We start from the raw sequence: 19,687 nt of genomic DNA on the forward strand, positions 1-19,687 counted from the left end.
TTCGCAAAACATTTGAAGCTAAGTAGTTTGCAAAATCAGAAAACCATGGGATCTCATCTACTAACTCAGTTCTCATCAAGTGTTCATCTGGGAAAGTGTCCCGAATTTTGGACTCATCTAAGGGTTGCAACCCGGGATTATCTAGCCTAGACAAATGATCGGCTGCCACATTTTCGGCCCCCTTTTTATCTTTAATCTCTATGTCAAACTCTTGCAAGAGAAGAACCCACCTAATCAACTTATGTTTTGAATCTTGTTTTTGAAAAAGGTATCGTAACGTGGAATGGTCCGTGTATACGACCATTTTTGAAAGTACAAGGTAAGAACGAAATTTGTCAAAAGCAAACACTACTGCGAGAAGTTCTTTCTTGGTAGTATTGTAGTTTAATTGTGCCCCGGTCAACGTCTTACTCGCATAATAAATCGGTCGAAAATGTTGGTCAACTCTTTGACCAAGGACAGCCCCGAGCGCATAATCGCTCACGTCACACATCAATTCAAAGTCTTTATCCCAATCGGGCGAGATTGGAATTGGAGGGTTAATGACTTTTTCCTTGAGCAAGTTAAAAGCCTCGATACAAGCATCATCAAACAAGAAAGGTTGGTCCTTTTCTAGCAATTTGGTCATGGGTCGAGCGATTTTAGAAAAATCCATTATAAATCGGCGATAGAATCCCGCGTGTCCAAGAAAACTTCGGATTGCTTTGACATCCGAGGGTGTGGGTAAGTCTTTCATGGCGGTGACCTTGGCTTTATCAGTCTCGATTCCCGTTTTAGAAATTTTATGTCCCAAAAGCACCCCTTCGTTTACCATGAAATGGCATTTTTCTAAATTAAGCACTAAATTAGCATCCTCACATCGTGTTAACATTTTGTCAAGGTTATGGAGACAATGGTCGAAAGAGTCTCCAAAAACTGAGAATTCATCCATGAAAACCTCCATGGAGTCCTCAATCATATCAGAGAAAATCGCATGCATACACCTTTGGAACGTTCCCGGGGCATTACACAACCCAAAGGGCATTCAGCGATATGAAAAGGTACCATATGGGCATGTAAAGGTCGTTTTTTCTTGGTCCATGGGGTCAATGGGGATTTGGAAGTACCCCGAAAACCCGTCAAGAAAACAATAGAATTCTTTTCGACTTAAATGCTCAATCATTTGATCGATGTACGGTAGAGGTAAATGATCCTTCCTAGTGGTGTCGTTTAAATGCCTATAGTCAATAAACACATGCCATCCCGTGATGGTTCGGGTTGGGACAAGTTCATTTTGGTCGTTTACGATCACCGTGGTCCCACCCTTTTTGGGAACCACTTGCACGGGACTCACCCATGGTGAGTCCGAGATGGGGTAAATTAGGCCCGCATCTAACAATTTAATAACCTCCTTTTTCGCAACATCCTTCATATTAGGGTTAAGTCTTCATTGTCGTTGGACAATTGGTTTGTAGTTCTCTTCCATGAAGATTTTGTGAGTACAATATGATGGGTTTATCCCCGGGATATCCGTGGTTTTCCATGCAATTGCTTTATGGTGAGACTTGAGAAGTGAAACAAGCTTTGACTTTTGGTCAACGGTGAGTCTCTTAGAGATGATCACCGGTAGTTGACCCGATTCTTTTAGAAAAGCATACTGAAGATGCTCGGGGAGCTCTTTAAGCTCAAGAGTGGGAGGTTCTTCCCATGAGGATTTGATTCAAAATCTATCCTCATTAGGAATAGCCTCAAATGACTCTTCCTGAATTGTTTCACCTTCAAGCTCATTATCATTGACACTAACATTCATTAATTCATTAAAATCGGCATCTAAGTCCACAATATCACTTTCAAAAACTTGGTTAAATCCCGAAGTATCAACCCACCAAGAGCTTTTCAAGCTCTTCATCCACATAAAGGTTAATATGGTCTAGGGCATAACACTCATCATCATTGTGGTTGCTCGGTCGCTTCATAGCTTCCCGAATGTTTATGGTCACACACTCATCGCCAACTCCAATGTTGAGTTGGTTGCGTTGTACTAAGATGATGGTGTCGGTGGTGGCAAGAAATGGTCTACCTAAGATGATGGGGACTTGAAGGTCCTCCTTCATCTCCATGATAACAAAATCAACCGGGAACACCAAGGAGTCAATGCTAACCAAGATGTCCCCGGCGATTCCAATCGCGGTGTCAAACAAATGGTTGGCCAATCTTATACGAATTCGTGTTGGTTTGAGAGGTTCAAGGCCAAGTCTTTCATAAAGTGAGTGGGGCATTAAATTAATGCTTGCTCCCAAGTCGGCTAGTGCATTAAACACTTCCGATTCACCAAACTTGCATGGGAAAACAAATTTTCCCGGATCACCTAACTTTTTAGGAATTCTTGGCCTTGATGCAAGTATCTTGGTGCACTCCTCTTCAATAAAGAAGAACGTTTCCTCGTGATATTTACCCTTTTGAGAGATTAACTCTTTGATGAAGCGTCCATAATTGGGCATTCCTTTGAGCACATCTGTAATAGGCAAGTTGACCGAAACATTCTTCATCATATCTTGGAACTTTATGTATTGAGCCGCCAACTTGTCCTTCCTTAAAGCTTTTGGATATGGAACCGGTCTTGTAACCTTCAAAGGCTCTTTACCTTTATCCTTGCCCTTGTCGTCCTTACCCTTTTCATCTTTACCCTTTGCATCATTACCATTGACCCCGATTGCATCAACCTTTTCCTTACCCTTCTCATTACTAACCCCGATTTCTTCCTCAATGAAGCTTGGTAGTGGTTCTTGGGTGATAAAGGTTTGTGGTTGTGGTTCTTCAACTCCTTGAGTAGTTAGATCGCTTCGAGTGGTTATGGCATTGATGTTTTCATTTCGGTTTGGGTAGCTATGGTTTTGGTTGTTGTTGCTTTCAATCGGAATGACCCTTGTAGTGTTGTGTTTGTTTTGGTTTTGTTGACGGATATTGTTGTAAGTGTTTGGGTTAACTTGAGTGTTGGATGGCAAAGTAACTTGAGGTCTTTCGGCAACATAACTTGAAAGTCTCCCAACGGTGCTCTCTAAGGTTTGAAATGAGGTTTGTTGTTGCTTAAGTTGTTGCTTCAAGAGCTCGTTTTCCTTTAACAAAAATGCTTCAGTGGATTCTACCTTCTTAATGTAAGTTTGCATAAGCTCTTCTAGTCCTTTATAAGGTTGGGAAGGTTGGTTATTTTGTTGAGCTTGTTGGTTTTGATTGTAACCTTGGTTATTTTGGGGTTGACTATAACCTTGGTTTTGATAACTTTGGTTTCCTTGGTAATTTGGGTTGGAATGGTTGTTATAAGATTGGTTGTTATAATTTTGTTGGTTGTGGGATTGGAAGTTGTTTTGGCAGTTTTGGTTATAGTTAGAATTATAGCCTTGGTTTCGGTTTTGGTTAGGGAATCCGGGAGGCGTGTTGGATTGAGTGTTAAATGACACTTGCTTTTGTCTAGGGTTGTAGTAGCTATTGTTCGATTGGAAAGAATTGTTGCCTTGGGTAGAAGTTCCTCCTCTTTGAAAGTTTTGGTTGCTCACAAAGTTCATATGAGCTTCCGAATTCATAGGAATGTCATCCAAGTCAATGTGAGTACATTGATTAACTTGGGGACAATTTTTGGTGAGGTGTGGTCCTTCACACCTTTGACAACCGACTTGCATCACTACTAGTGTTTGTTGTATCTTTTTCAATTCTTTCCCATATAATTGAAATTGGTTATTCAAGCTTGCCAAGGTAATTTGCCCATCTTCACTCTCCACTTGAGCCACATTCTTTCTCGCCAAATCTCTTGGTGAAGGTACCCATTCATATGTATTAACCGCGATATCCTCTAGTAACTTTTCGGCCGCATTGGGTGATTTGTACATAAACACTCCACCCGAAGATGAATCAAGATATTGCTTAGTTTGAAAATTTGTACCCCGGTAGAACGTATTGATGTACTCTTTCTTGGTTAGACCATGCGGTGGGCAAGCTCTTAATAACTTCTTGAAACGCACCCACGCATCATACAAAGACTCATCCCACTTTGCGTGAACCCATTAATTTCCATTCTTAAACGCTCTACCTTTGAAGGTGGGAAAAAGTGATTGATAAATGCTTCATTCAAATCTTGAAAAGACCTAATCGAATCCGATGGTAAGTTCCTTAACCAAGCCTTAGCTTCTCCATCAAGCATGAAGGGGAATGTCCTTAGCTTAAAAGCATCTTCGGTGACATCTTTGTTCTTGTAGATATCACAAATATCGTTGAAATATTGAATGTGATCAAAAGGGTTTTCATCCATTAGCCCGCGAAAAAGTCTATCCTTGAACACTGTGAAAAAGTTACCCTCAATCTTCCAATTATCCGCTTCAATTGGTGGTTTTGTGATAGCTGGAGGTACAACCGTTTGTGCCATCATTCTAACATTCCTCATCGGAGTGTCATTTGGATCATTTGCAACTACTTCATTAACAATCGGTGGATTAACATGTGGATTACCCTCTCCTTCTCCTTCCATTTCTATCAAACAAAATGGCAAAACCTCAAAATTCTTCCTTAAATCCCGTTCTTCTCTACGCTTATAAACCCCGTGTATATGTTTTTCCGGATCGGAAAATGGTTGTGTGAAATCTTGATCCTTGTGGGATCTTCTTCTCATACACCAATAGACCTAACCTTCAAAGACAACACAAACACAAGTGATTATCCAATACAAAATAATAAATAAAAGACAATAAAAGTAACCTTTGTAAGGACGAATCCTTACAAAATGATCGAATAACTAAAAGCTTAAACCAAATACGCAACCTAACTTTGCTAACCGCTCCCCGGCAGCGGCACCAAGAAAGTGTGATGCGATGTGGATATACCGTACGTAACTCCCTAAATTTATACAAGATTCAAATATCACAAAAAGCACGCACAATCTATCGAGCACTTAAACCCGGTTGCTATAGTACTTAATGCAAGTATTCTTATCAAGTTCGGCCCGAGAGAGCGGTGTAGATTATGTATTTGAAACTAATAGTTATCCTAGGGGTTTTGTTTGATTAGGTGGGGGGTGGGGGGGGGGGGGGGTTGCGAGAGATTTTGACTAATCAACTAACTTTACAATAAACAAACTAAAACTTAATAAGTAACAAGTAACAAGTAATTAAGAAATGAGAATTTATTAATATGATGGATAGTGTTCACTTATCTAATCCTCTTTATGCTTAGATGTCCCTTGTTTTCCCCCAAATTGTTATTACTTAAGTTGTTTGAACTAGTAGATATTCTTAATCCAATTTTACCTTGCAAATTCACATAAGCTTAGTAACACAAGATCAAGCAATGTATGAGTTGATTATTGAGATTATGCCCGGGTTAAAATCACTTAAAACGCTTTAACCATCAAAGTCACCTAAGATAGTCAAACACCACTATGATGAACAAAGGTCAATTGAAAACCAACTTAGTCTAGAAACACAATCACTTGAAATTCCTATTCTAGTTGTCTAGATCACCAAAGGTGTTGAAGCACAAATTGATTCACTACTAAAATTACTTAAAGAGCTACTCAATTCATGTAATCAAAGTAAAACCAATATCAAACATAGCAATGGACCTCATGGCTAACTCAATAACACTATCTCATGTATTTTCATTCAAAACAACTTTCATTCAATAGATTATGGGCACATCTCATGCATTAAAGTTTCATAGATAAGCAAATACAAGAGATTTAGCTACTCATAGCAAAGATTACACTAGCAACAATCGTAAAAGCATCCACAAACATCATCTTGACTGATTACAAGCTAAAATTCAAAGATAAATGAAGATAAAGTAAAGATTACAACTATTTTATTGAAAATATGAAAGAGTAAAGTTAAGATTACAACCCAATTTGATAACAAAAGAAAGATTTAGCACTAATGAAGATGAAACTTGAACTTGCTTCCTCCAAATCACCTTAGAACTGCAGCTCTCCTGCCAAATGACCTATCTTATTCTATTTATAGTGGTGAGGAAAGTGGGCTGAATCAACGTCAGGAACGCCACTTTTAGCATATGTGCAGCGCTCTTGGCATCAATCTGGTGCGGCACTATTGGATTTGATGCGGCGCTTTTGGCCAGTAGGAACGACGCTTCTGCCTGTGAAGAGTGACGCTTCTGCTCACTGTGAAGAAATTGAGACAAAATGTTGGTAATTACGCCGCTTCTATGTCAATTGTGGCACTCTGGGCTGTGAGGAGCGACGCTCCTTAGTCAGGAGCGGCGCTTTTGATACGGTTTCCTGCACTTGTCATTTTCTTTGCACTTTTTGAACGTTTCTTGGTCAATTTTACACCAAGTTAGGCATTTTGCCTTGAGTGGACACTTTGCCACAGGAAAACAATTTTTAAGCCCCAATGATCATCAAAACCGAATAAAATGAGGTCGATATTGCGTAATAAATATATCTAAATGGAGCAATATCAGCCAGCTTTCCAACGACATGCATATCATATACCTTATCTCAGTAACATATGTATTAAATTCATGATTCAACATAAACTATCTAATGACAATATTAAGCATACAAGCATGCATAATCCTATATACTCGAGCACTAGTCAGGGATACACTATTAATATAAAAAAGATAGGATATGAATGCTCACGTATCAATATTGAGATTCAATATTACAGGAAAGTACGTAGACGCAACGGAGATGATAAACACTAGGTTGACCTCACGATCAAAACCCATGAACCATATCCATATCCTCCATAGCTATAACCCATAATTTCCTTAGCTCTATCCCGCTCGAAAAACCCGTTTTGAATTAACTCGCTCATGACTTCGTCGTAGTGTTTTATGTATAATACTAATAATAATAATACTAATACTACTAATAATAATAATACATTTGAATTAATAATAATAATTAATATAAATATTAAAATAATTAAAATAAATATGGAGTAATGAAAGAATCAGAGAGATAGGAAGATATTGGATTGAATTCGTTCGACCGAAGTGATCGAGCTTTATAGGACAATTTTGTCAACGACACCTCCGCAATTGCGGAGGTGATGTGCCCAAACGCTTCGCGATTGCGAGGCTCCCAAATCCAGCTCACACTCAAACATTAGATGGCTGCCGACAGTTTTAAATTAATATAACATATATATATATATATATAAATATGTATATATATATATGTATATATATATATATATGTATATATGTATATATATATATATGTATATATATATATATATGTATATATATAGATATGTATATATATATGTACGTATATATATATATATATATATATATTTAATTTATATAATTAATTATATAATATAATATCTACGTGCATAGTTAACTCGTCACTTTTGTTCCAATGACTAGTACGTTGTCACTCGACTAATGTCCCGGTTTCGGTTTTTCGAATGACGTTACGTACGCTTAGAAAACTAGTACTTTACGTTTTGTGACTCGTACCCTGGTCAAAATATAGACTTAGATTATCAATAAACTATATCACTCGAAATGTAACTTGAACGTTCGAGCGTTTTGGTCATTTGCTTCTATAAATCGACGTCTTGTTATATATACATATGCATATATATATATATATATATATATATATATATATATATATATATATATATATATATATATATATATATATAATAGTTTTATTTTAACTCAAAACGTTTTATAAATTAATATTAGATTTTATTACATTGTAAATATATATAATATATATATATATATATATATATATATATATATATATATATATGTGTGTGTGTGTGTGTGTGTGTGTGTGTGTGTATTTTCATTTCAAAATATAATTTGAAATATTTATTTAACAATATAATATATAGTTTTACAAAACTAATTGTATTTTAAAGTTCATCATAAAAATCATTTTAAATAATAGGAATTATAATATCATATAACGTTTATATTTTTAAAACTTATAATTGATATAATTCATTCATGCACCATACTTTCATAAGTTCAATTAACTTATCTAAATATCAATCAAGTCAATAATCAAATACTATTATCGTTTAATAATAATTCAATATATATATATATATATATATATATATATATATATATATATATATATATATATATATATATATAAACACGTTTTTAATTACACGTTGCAAGTTATCTATTTAATAATCCAACATACTATATATATATATATATATATATATATATATATATATATATATATATATATATATATATATATATATATATATATATATATATATATATATATATATATTCAAAGTTTGTTATTTAAACAAAAATATTTTAATAATTAAATTCTATTGTATCGAAAAACGTTTTTGTACTTTTGAAACTAAATCAAATAATATTACAAAGTTTAGTTTTTCAAACTAATTGTATACGAAATCAAAGGTTTTAATAATAGATATTGTTTTATCATAAAATGTTTTCATAAAATACAATTATATAATTTATAGTGGTTACCAGTTTCTAACTTACAGTTTATTCGTAAAACGTAGGGTTAAGTCCAGAGGTTGATCAGACTTGTGAAATCATTTTCATGCAACATATCAAATCGTTTCACATGCCGACACTCAATAACTAAATTATCTATATTCCAAGTTTTAACTATTATAAAAGTTAAATAATTGACATATCAAAAGTCACGAAAAATATTATTGTAAAGCATGTATCGGAGATCAAACATGAATCTCCACCAACCCTTGTCTAGTTCCTGATAATGGACACTTTGTTCTCACTTGTAAAGCACTTTACTAATTATTTCGAATATTGTTAAAAAGAACAGATTTCTTTAAATCACAGTGGACCTCACAACAGAGACCAATAATCATATCATAATGTAACTGATAATTCAATCATCTGATATTATCTTTTAATCCCGTCGATAAATATATCGAACAAATATGTTCATGTAAAGTATTATACATCTAATACTTTGTTAACATTTTCAATTAATATAATATTATATATACATATCTATATACACATAAATGTTCATGCATCGTTGAGCACAGTCAAACAGTAATTGATTACATGAATGTAGTTCCAACAATTTTGAGACTCAACATTACAGACTTTGCTTATCGTGTCGAAATCATATAAAGATTAAGTTTAAATTTGGTCAGAAATTTTCGGGTTGTCACAGTACCTACCCGTTAAAGAAATTTCATCCCGAAATTTGATCGAGGTCGTCATGGCTAACAATAAGAATGTTATTATGACGAATATGAGTTGATACATAGGGTTTTATCATCATTGAGTAATATAGACAAAACAATTTGATTACGCGAAGAGTATAAATGAAGCTATCACAAAAGAGTGAAATGAGAAAGATAAAGTTTCGTGATATCTTTTGATGTAGATAAGGTTGACTTCCAGAGTTTAAGGGATTTGGAAAAAATCTTCGTAATAAGATTTAATTCTTTGGTAATTAAGGAAATTAGGATCTTCTTTGGTTAAATGCAATGATCTATTTCGATTGCTCTGTCAGATGTTTCACTATAAATCCACCCCCTTTATTTCCTTACTTCCCCATCTCCCATATTCTATACTTTCTTCCCCAATTCATACTTCTAAAACATTCATCAATATGCTTGATCCAGTTCTGATACTTGATATGTTCCTAACTGTCGCGATAATTATCCTTCTTTTCCAACTCCCTCCTTCTATTTCGCTCTTAGGATGGTGATTTTCATAACCCTTCCTTGTATTTGTCTTTTCATAATTATTGACATCTACGATTAATGATCTTTTCTGTTTGCTGCGATTTATACCCCCTTTCTATTTCAGAGCTTCATGCTTTTGTTTTCTTTTCGCAAGTAATGGTCCAGAATTCGTAGGTATAGAGTTTCGAATTATCATAATATACAAAGTGGAAAGGAAAAGGTAGTAGCACGATTTGATTTGTCAAATTACCAGAATATCCAGAAAAATAGAACTATCAAGAAGATATGTTCTTAATATGTTTGGAGACTAGGTAGAATGTAAGAGTCGTGTAACATGGCACATGATGACGGTATGGTCTGTGAATCATCATGTTTCATTAGAAACTCATCATGACTTACTGTAATATAATCACGTTGATCAAGTGTCATTATATTATACTAACTCATGCTTCAGTTCCCAACACTACTTTAAAAACATCCATAATTTAAACTCGAAGGTTTATAGAATATAGAACCTAAACAGTTTCCTTTATGATGTAATACGAATAATGCAAAGAGATAAATAATCTCGGACAATGATGGTATCTTCAGAAATATCGAGGATATTTATTCTGAAAGATTCAATGATGTTTTAGAATTTTAAAATATCTGGAATCAAAGGATGATGCAGGAAATTTTTCTGCGAAGGTTTAGAATAAGGAGTAAGGTGTTTGTTAATGATTTCAGCAGACACTGAATCATTTGGATTCTTTGAAGGTAGATTTCGTCTTTGTGATTTGTCCACAGCCTCCTTCATAGTTTACTCAATCCGTTTTCCAGTACCAAACCTTCTCTTTTTCTGAGCTTTGCCAACACACTATTCTTTATCATTAAACTCTCGACTGTTAAGGTCGTTTACAGTTTTTGCTTCTTCATCCGAATTTTTCCAAAATTCGAAGAACTAGTTCGCAGTTTAGGGTGTTTTTCAGAAACTTCACATTCGAAGTATGTAAGTCTAGGAGATAGACGTTATATGTGTATATATATATATAACTATTGGTGTAGAATTGCTGCGAGATTCGAAATACTGATTGCTGATTCTCAGTAATTGGTATGGCAATTATCGTTACAAGATGCAGATGAGTAGATGATAGGGTTTCAATGAATAAGTATAGTGATTTTTTTCGGAGAGACTTAAGTCAAAGGGTAATGAAGTTGTTGATAAGTTTACTGTTAATATGGTGGAATGTAAAAGGTTCCCCGGTAACGATGGCGAAAAGACAACGTATATATCAAGGTTATAATAAGGCTAGTCCGTCTAAAAAGTCGAAGTTGACTTGCTAGAGCTGTGACAGAATTTGCTACTTTGAAAAGGGATCGAAAAGTTATTTTTGGTAATAACTGCCAAGGGATCATGGATTCGTTTTAGATTCCAAGAGTTCTCCAGGTGCATGATTTCCTTCTCATAGATAACGCGTGGTTGGTTCATCCTCCCGGATGGTTCATTAATTGAGGTGTTTTCAAGAATCATGAAGGGTTTGGATACAGATTGTAATTGTCAATATACATATGATGTTCTAGGTTTTTGCATGATACGAATATTTTTTTTTTCTGGGTTCTATGAATAGAAGTAATGTTCTAGCACAGTTTTGAAGTCAAAGTATAGTTTTGAAAGATGTAAAAATCTAAGAATGATGATACTAGTTATATCTCGACTTGGATTTTTGATATGTTAAAATCAGAATATGTAATTGAATTTGAAGGAGTATGGTTGTTTTGATTTCTATGAAAGAATGTATATCGCTGTGAAAGTAGTGATTATAGTTGATGATTTGCTGAATCAGAATCGAAGAATGTAACATATTAATTGTGAATTTATATATTTCTCGGATATTACCTACCCGTAAAAGTTTCACAAGTAATATTTTGTGCCAGAGGATTTTATTACAGTCTTTATGAAAATATATGTATATTTTCTTCAGATGTAATACAGATTTAATGAGTTAATATTAAATTAAGCTCATTTGATTTTCGGATGGAACTAGAAATGAATAATTCCTAAAACATTAGAGACTACATAATCTCCGCAGAGTATTTCACTACTGTGATCAATACTTTATAATTTATTCTTATTGATATTCCTTGGCGACGGATGTTGATGCTCGAGGAATTCTTGCGAACTTCGTGAGGTACGAATAATATTGTCAAAAAAAATTCCGAACACATCGAGGATGATAGTGTAAAATCAAATATTTAATTGATTAATACACTTGGTTTATTATGAAATGAAATTCATTGAATCTAACAGAGATTGTAGTTAACGATGGTTAGGTTGTTAACGAAGGATGTACATCATAGCATATTAGTAATATGAATTTAACCGAGTAGTATCTACCCTTATTCAATTTATTCATAATAGTTTAATATGAAAAGATATACTATGGTTTCCAAAATTTATATATATATATATATAAGATATACATATAAATTCTTCAGTGGAAATGAGTTAATACTTCATAACTCGTTGATATGACATACTTGTGGTTGATTAGTGATGTTGTTCGCGGTGATTATAGATCTGGTGGAGCTTGTGATGTTGTAGGTGCTGCTGATGCTGGCGATACTGACGGCACTGACGTGAGATGACCCGTCCCAATCTATAAGGACGAATACAATAACATATGGATACATTGCGAGGTATTTGACCTCTATATGATACATTTTACAAACATTGCATTCGTTTTTAAAAGACTATTTTCATTACATCGAAAGATAACAGGCATGCATACCATTTCATAATATCCAAACTATAAATGACCTAATCTGTCATTTACTTAACAATAATCTTTATCGAACTCAACAATTTGAATGCAACGTCTTTTGAAATATGCCATGAAAGACTCCAAGTAATATCTTTAAAATGAGCAAATGCACAGCGGAAGATTTCTTTAACACCTGAGAATAAACATGCTTTCAAGTGTCAACCAAAAGGTTGGTGAGTTCATTAGTTTATCATAATCAATCATTTCCATAATTTTAATAGACCACAAGATTTCATTTATTCAATAATCATACACTCGTAAGTGTTTAAAATTCATTCGTATGGATTGAACACCTGGTAACCGACCTTAACAAAATGCATCTAGAATATCCCCATATATAATCATTGAAGTACTAAAGCAGTTCAAATTCTCTGACTGGAGCATGTCACAGCCCATAGATCTATCTTTAGGATTCGCGTCAATTGGTGGCAATTATAATAAACACCAATTCTTAGGTTACCAAGTTTAACAAGGGCGATATCCGGTATAACAATTCAACCATAGAATGTAGTTTCGATTACTTGTGTCTATTTCATTAATCATTTATAAAAGCGCATGTATTCTGAGTCCCAAAAATATATATTGCAAAAGCATTTAAAAAGGGAGCAAATGAAACTCACTCTACTGTATTCCGTAGTAAAAATACATGTGACGTCATTGAACAAGTGCAAGATTGGCCTCGGATTCACGAACCTATATTAATTTTATATATTTATATGTTGGTCAATATTTGTCTAACAGATTAGGTCAAGTCATAGTGTATCACAATCCTAATGCTCGAGACTACTATGCAACAGTCAACAAGAGTCAATTTGACTCAAAATGATTTCCAAAATTTATACATGATTATTATATAGTTTAAATATAGTCTTTTTATATTTTTAAATATTTTTAACAGATTTATTAGAGTAAATAATATAATTCATTTATTAAATAATAAAATTTTATATTAAAATTTATATAATAAAAATATACTTTTATATATCTTAAGTAATAAAATTTATAAAGTTCATTTAATATCATAAAAATAATATGATAGGTATTATTAATGTAATTATTTTACACGTAGAAAATATCTTTGTATCACATATTTATTTGATAAAATAATATCGATAATAATAATAGTAAGTAAAAGTTGTATTGTTTTGTAATAATAATTATTATCATTCTACTAATAATAATAATAATATTTATATTTACGAAAAAATGGTATTATGATAAATTGCTAATTCTTATTAATAATAATAATAATGAAATTTTTATATTAACAATGATATTCCTATTAAAAATAATAATTTTTGTAAAAATGATAGTTTTAATATTAATAATACTTCTATTAATAATAGTGATAAAAATAATGAAAAACGATAATTTTATCTAAATCAATACCTTACGATATTTTAAATTTCATCATGATACCCATACTCATTATTTCCTAATCGATTCGTTTAATATCTTTTAAATCGTCTTTTATATCGCGTTCATATTAATGATAATAATAGTAATCATAATAATTAGGTGTTACTAATATTAGTTTTTAATTATAATAATACTAATAATAATAAATATTATGATAATATTAATGATTATACTAATAACTATTTTAATGATAATAATAATAATTATTATTATTATAACTTTAACGATAATAATGATAGTAAAAAAAATAACAATTTTTAATGATAATACATTTTATTGATAATGATAATAATAACAATAATAATAATAATAATAATAATAATAATAATAATAATAATAATAATAATAATAATAATAATAATAATAATAATAATAATAATAATAATAATAATAATAATAATAATAATAATAATAATAATAATAATAATAATAATAATAAGATAAAACTATAACGACGATAATAATAATCATTTTTAATAATGATACAAAATTTCAATTGACTATAACTTCTAATCCGTTCATCGAAACCATTCGATATCTAAATGAAAAGTTCTTAATATTTCACTAGCTTTCCAACGACATGCATATCTTATACCTTATCTCAACCGCATATGTAACTAACTCAGGGTTCAACATAACCTATCTAATGACAATATCAAAAATACAAGCATGCATAATCCTATATACTCGAGCACTAGTCAGGGATACACTAATAATATATAAAAGTTAAGTTATGAGTGCTCACGTATCAATATTGAGATTTAATATTGCAGGAAAAGTACGTAGACGCAAAAGAGATGATAAACACAAGTTTGACCTCATGAGCATACTCCCGAACATTATCCATAACCTCCATAGCTATAACCTATAATTTCCATAGCCCTATCCCGCTCGCAAAACCCATTTTGAAAACATGCGAGCAGAACCTCGTCGTAGTATTTTATATATACTAATAATATCTTGAAATAATACAGAGTGTATATATATATATATATATATATATATATATATATATATATATATATATATATATATATATATATATATATATATATATATATGTAAATCGATTGAAAGAGTTTAGATAAATATATTTTCAAGTTTCTATGAAATAATAAAACCTATTGAATTCTATTTATAATAGATTTTTGAATTATTAAAGTGAATTATTAAATTATGAATTATTAAAGTGAATTATTAAAGTATGAATTATTAAAGTATTAATTATTAAAGTGAATTATTAAAGTATGAATTATTAAAGTAAATTATTAAAGTTAAAGTAAAGTAAAAGTAAAGTAAAGGTAAGGTTAAAGTATAGTAAAAGTATAAAACTATGTACGTATAATACGCTTATAAATATATATAATATTAATTTAATTCGTTATATATATTTAATAAAATAAAATATAAATATCGTTATCTTTATCATACTGGTTAAGTAATGAGTTGTCAAAAGTGGTTCTAGATATGTATAAAAGTTATATACGTTTTAATAATAAATAAGTCCTTTTTAAACTGAAAACATTTTTGTACGTCTGAAACTAAATCAAATAAATATGATAATTTTGTTTTCCAAAACTAAATATATTTAAGAATCATTTTGTTAAAAAGTTAAAATAATGGAAATCGTTATATCATAAAACGTTTTAGAAAAGTAGAATTATATATATTCATAATATGTTTCAAGTTTTTAAATTATAGTCTGTTGGTGAAGCATGGGATAAAGTCCAAAGGTTAAATAAACGTATGAAATCATCTTAATGAAAAATGTCGAGTTACTTAACTTGTCGATATCCAACATCTAAGTTATTTACACTCCACGTTCTTACTTTCATATTAAATAAAATGAAAGTTAACATAGTTATCTTATCAAAGTCATGAGAAAAATATTATAAAACATGAATTGGAAATTAAACAGGAATCTCTACTAACCCTTGTCTAGTTTTCGTTAATTGACATATTTGTTCTTACTTATAAATCACTTTACCATTTTCCGAATGTTATCAAAAGGAATAGATTTCTTAAATCACAGTGGACCTCAAAACATAGACCCGTAATCATATCACAATGTATCTGATAATTCAATAATTTGATATTATCTTTTAATTCCGTCGATAAATATATTAAACATATATTGAAACAAATACATTCATGTAAAGTATTATACATCTAATACTTTGTTAACATTTTCAATTAATATAACTATATATTATATATACATATCTATATACACATAAATGTTCGTGAATCGTCGAGCATAATCAAAGGGTAATTGATTACATGAATATAGTTCCAAAACTTTTTGAGACTCAACATTACAGACTTTGCTTATCGTGTCGAAATAATATAAAGATTAAGTTTAAATTTGGTCGGAAATTTCCGAGTTGTCACAGTACCTACCCGTTAAAGAAATTTCGTCCCGAAATTTAGGTGGAATGGTCATGGATGACAATAAGTATGTTTTCATGACGCATACGAGTTGGAAATTAGAGTTTTATCATCAGTGAGTAGTATGGAATAAACTATTTGTTTATGTGAAGATTACGAGTGAAGCTATCGCAAAAAAATGAAAATGAATAAATGTATGTTTGACTTAACCGGTGACGTAGTCACGGTTGATTTCCGAAATTCAGGGAATTTAGAAGAAAATCTTCGTAATAAGATTTGGTTCTTCGGTAATTAAGAAAATTAGGATCCGCTTTGATTAAATGCGATAATCTGTTTTAATTGCTCTGTCGAATATTTTACTATATATCCACCCCCTTCGTTTCCTTATTTCTACAACTCACACCTTCTATTCTTTCTCTCTCAATTCATACTTTAAAGCATTCTTCAATATGCTTTATCCAGTTCTGCTTCTTGATATATTTCTTAGTTTCATATCTGTCATTCTTCTTTTTCATCTACCGCCGGAAGAATCTATTTACTTCTACTATACTATTGGTTTTATAGTGTTTTTAGTTCTTCCGTGTCTTTATATTTCTATATGCATCGATATATATGGTTTATAATTTCTAAGTTGTCGTTGGGCTTTATATCCTCCTTTATATTTCGAAGTCCCTGCTTCTGTCTTCTATAATCATTGTCATCCCCAGTTAATGCTCTCTTCTATTTGCTGCGATTTATACTCCAATTTCTATTTTGGATCTTCATGCTCTGTTTTCTCTTCTATTTATTAAACACAGCAAGTAATGGTCCAGAATTCGTAGTTATGGAGTTTCGAATGAACATGGCTAATGTTCTAAGAAGGAAATTATAATGGCACGATCTTGATTTGTCAAATTACCAAAATACCTCGAAAAAGACCGAATCATCAAGAAAATATTTTCTTGATATTTTTAGAGGTTAAATAGAATACAAGAGTCGTGTAATATAGCACATGATGACGTTGTGATCTGTGAATCATCACGTTCCATTTAGAAACTCAGCATGACTTACTGTAATATAATCACGTTGATCAAGTGTCATTATATTATACTAATTCATGCTTCAGTTCCCAACATTTCTTCAAAAACATTCCTATTTTGAACACGAAGGTTTCAGAATTTAGAAACTAAAATAGTTTCTTTTATGATGTACTACAGATAGTACGAAGAGGTAAATGATTTCAGATAAGAATAATTATGGAAATACCTTCTGAAATCTGGAGGATATTTATAATGAAAGGTACGATAATATCTTAGAATTTCTAATATTAAAGGATGATGAAGAATATTGTCCGCAGGGGTTTAAGGTCAGGAGCAAGGTATTCATTAATGACTTCAGCAGATACTGAATCATTTGGATTCTTTGAAGGCAGGTTTAGTCTTTGTGATTTATCCACAACCTCTTTCATACTTTGCTCAATCCGTTTTCCAGTTCCAAACCTTCTCTTTTTCTGAGCTTTGCCAGCACCCTATTCTTTATCATTAAACTTTTTACTATTAGGGTCGTTTACAGTTTTTCTGCTTCATCAGCATTTTTCAAAATTCCGAGAATTAGTTCGCAGTTTAGGGTGTTTTTTAGAAACTTCACATTCGCAGTATGTAAGTTCAGGAGATAGATGTTATATGTATAACTATTGGCATCGACATGCTGCGAGATTTCAAAATACTTATTGCTAATTCCCAATGATTCATATGGCAATTCTCGTTACAAGATGCAGATAAGTAAATGATGGGGTTTTGATAATTATAATGATTTTTCAGAAATTCAAAGATCGGTGAAGTTATTGGTAAGTTTATTGCTAATGTGATGGAACATAAATGGTTCCCTGGTAATGTTGGTGAAAGGGCAACGTATCTATCGAGGTTATAGTAAGGCTGTTTCGACTGAAAAGTCAAAGTTGACTTGTTGGAGCTGTGATAAAATTGTCTCTTTTTAGAAGGGATTGAAAAGTTATTTTAGCTAATAAATGCCAAAGGGTCTGACACAATTACGTGTTAAATTATGACTTTGGTTTCAGGAGTTTTTCAGGTACATAACTATGGGTAATGTATGGTTGGATCATCATCTCGATTGTTCATTATTTGAAGTGTCTTCAGGAATTTTGAAGGTTTTGAACACAGATTGTAATCGTTAATATACATATGATGTTCTAGCACAGTTTTGAAGTCAAAGTATAGCTTTGAAAGATGTAGGAATCTAAAAGTAATAATACCGGTTATATCTCGAATTGAATTTTGCGATTTTAAAATCAGAATGAGTATGGTTGTTTTGGTTTCTATACAAGAATGTATATTGTTGTGAAAGTAGTGAGTGTAATTGGTGATTGCTGAATCAGATTCGAAGAATGTAACATATTAATTGTGAATTTATATATCTCTTGGGTATCACCTACCCGTTAAATTTTTTTTTTCACAAATAATATTTTGTACAACAGAATTTTTATTACAGTCTTTATGAAAATATGTGTATATTTTCTTCAGATGTATTACAGATTTAATGAGTTAATAACATATTAAGCTCATTTGATTTTCAGCTAGAACTAGAAATGAATAATCCCAAAAACTTTATAAATTTCGTAATCTTCATAGATTATCACTTCAACGTAAATGAAATTATGAATCAATACTTCATTATTCATTTTCATTGATATTACTCAGTGAATGATGTTGGTGTTCGTGGAATTCTTGTGAACTTCGCAAGGTACGAATAATGTTATTTGAAAAGTTTCGAGTACATCGCTGATGAAAGTGTAAAATCAAACATATATTTGAATAATACACTTGATTTATTATGAATTGGAATTTATTGAATTTAGACAGAGATTGTAGTTAACGATGGTTAAGTTGCGGACGAAGGACGTACATCATTGCATATTAATAATATGAATCAACCGAGTAGTTAAGATTCACACATAATAGCTTAGTACAGAAAGATTTATTATGGTTTCAAAATTTGTATATATAAGATATGCATATAAATCCTTCAGAGGAATGGATTAATACTTCATAACTCGTTGATACAATATACGTGTTGTTGATTAGTGATGATGTCCACGGTGATTCTTGAATTGGCGGAGTTTGTAATGTTATAGGTGCTGCTGATTCTGAAGATGCTGACGGCACTGACCGTGCTGGTGATGCTAATGGTACTATTGATACTATTGGCAAAACAAGTCTAGCTTGTAAATCACGCACCATTCTTGTCAGGATTTCTATTCTTCCTTCTATCCTTTTGGTTCACTCATCTGATTTATGGTTAGGGCTAGAATAGATAATCTCTAAGACTTTAGAGACTATATAATCGTTGCGGAGTGTTTCTCCAATGAAGTTATGAATCAATACTTCATCGTTTGTTGTTGTTGGTATT

At 31.7% G+C, this 19,687-nt stretch overlaps 1 protein-coding gene across 1 annotated transcript; it reads right to left on the minus strand.

Annotated features, from left to right (window-relative positions):
* Positions 1–1,856: 1,856 nt before the first annotated feature.
* LOC139849118 (uncharacterized) lies at positions 1,857–4,498 on the minus strand. Its single transcript, XM_071838789.1, has 3 exons — positions 4,385–4,498; positions 4,064–4,303; positions 1,857–4,022 (listed from the first exon to the last, which is right to left on the minus strand). The coding sequence occupies exons 1-3, from the start codon at positions 4,496–4,498 to the stop codon at positions 1,857–1,859; spliced, it is 2,520 nt and encodes an 839-aa protein (XP_071694890.1).
* Positions 4,499–19,687: the final 15,189 nt, after the last annotated feature.

This window comes from Rutidosis leptorrhynchoides, chromosome 5 (genome assembly GCF_046630445.1).
Source record: "Rutidosis leptorrhynchoides isolate AG116_Rl617_1_P2 chromosome 5, CSIRO_AGI_Rlap_v1, whole genome shotgun sequence".
NCBI classification, from domain to species: Eukaryota; Viridiplantae; Streptophyta; class Magnoliopsida; order Asterales; family Asteraceae; genus Rutidosis; species Rutidosis leptorrhynchoides.

Coding starts and splice junctions, on each gene's coding strand:
- LOC139849118 (XM_071838789.1), bottom strand. CDS start 4,498: ATGGAAGGAGAAGGAGAGGGTAATCCACATGTTAATCCACCGATTGTT. Junction 4,304..4,384: donor TTAGAATGATGGCACAAACG/GTTGTACCTCCA, acceptor ACAGTGTTCAAG/GATAGACTTTTTCGCGGGCT. Junction 4,023..4,063: donor ACTTTTTCCCACCTTCAAAG/GTAGAGCGTTTA, acceptor GTTCACGCAAAG/TGGGATGAGTCTTTGTATGA.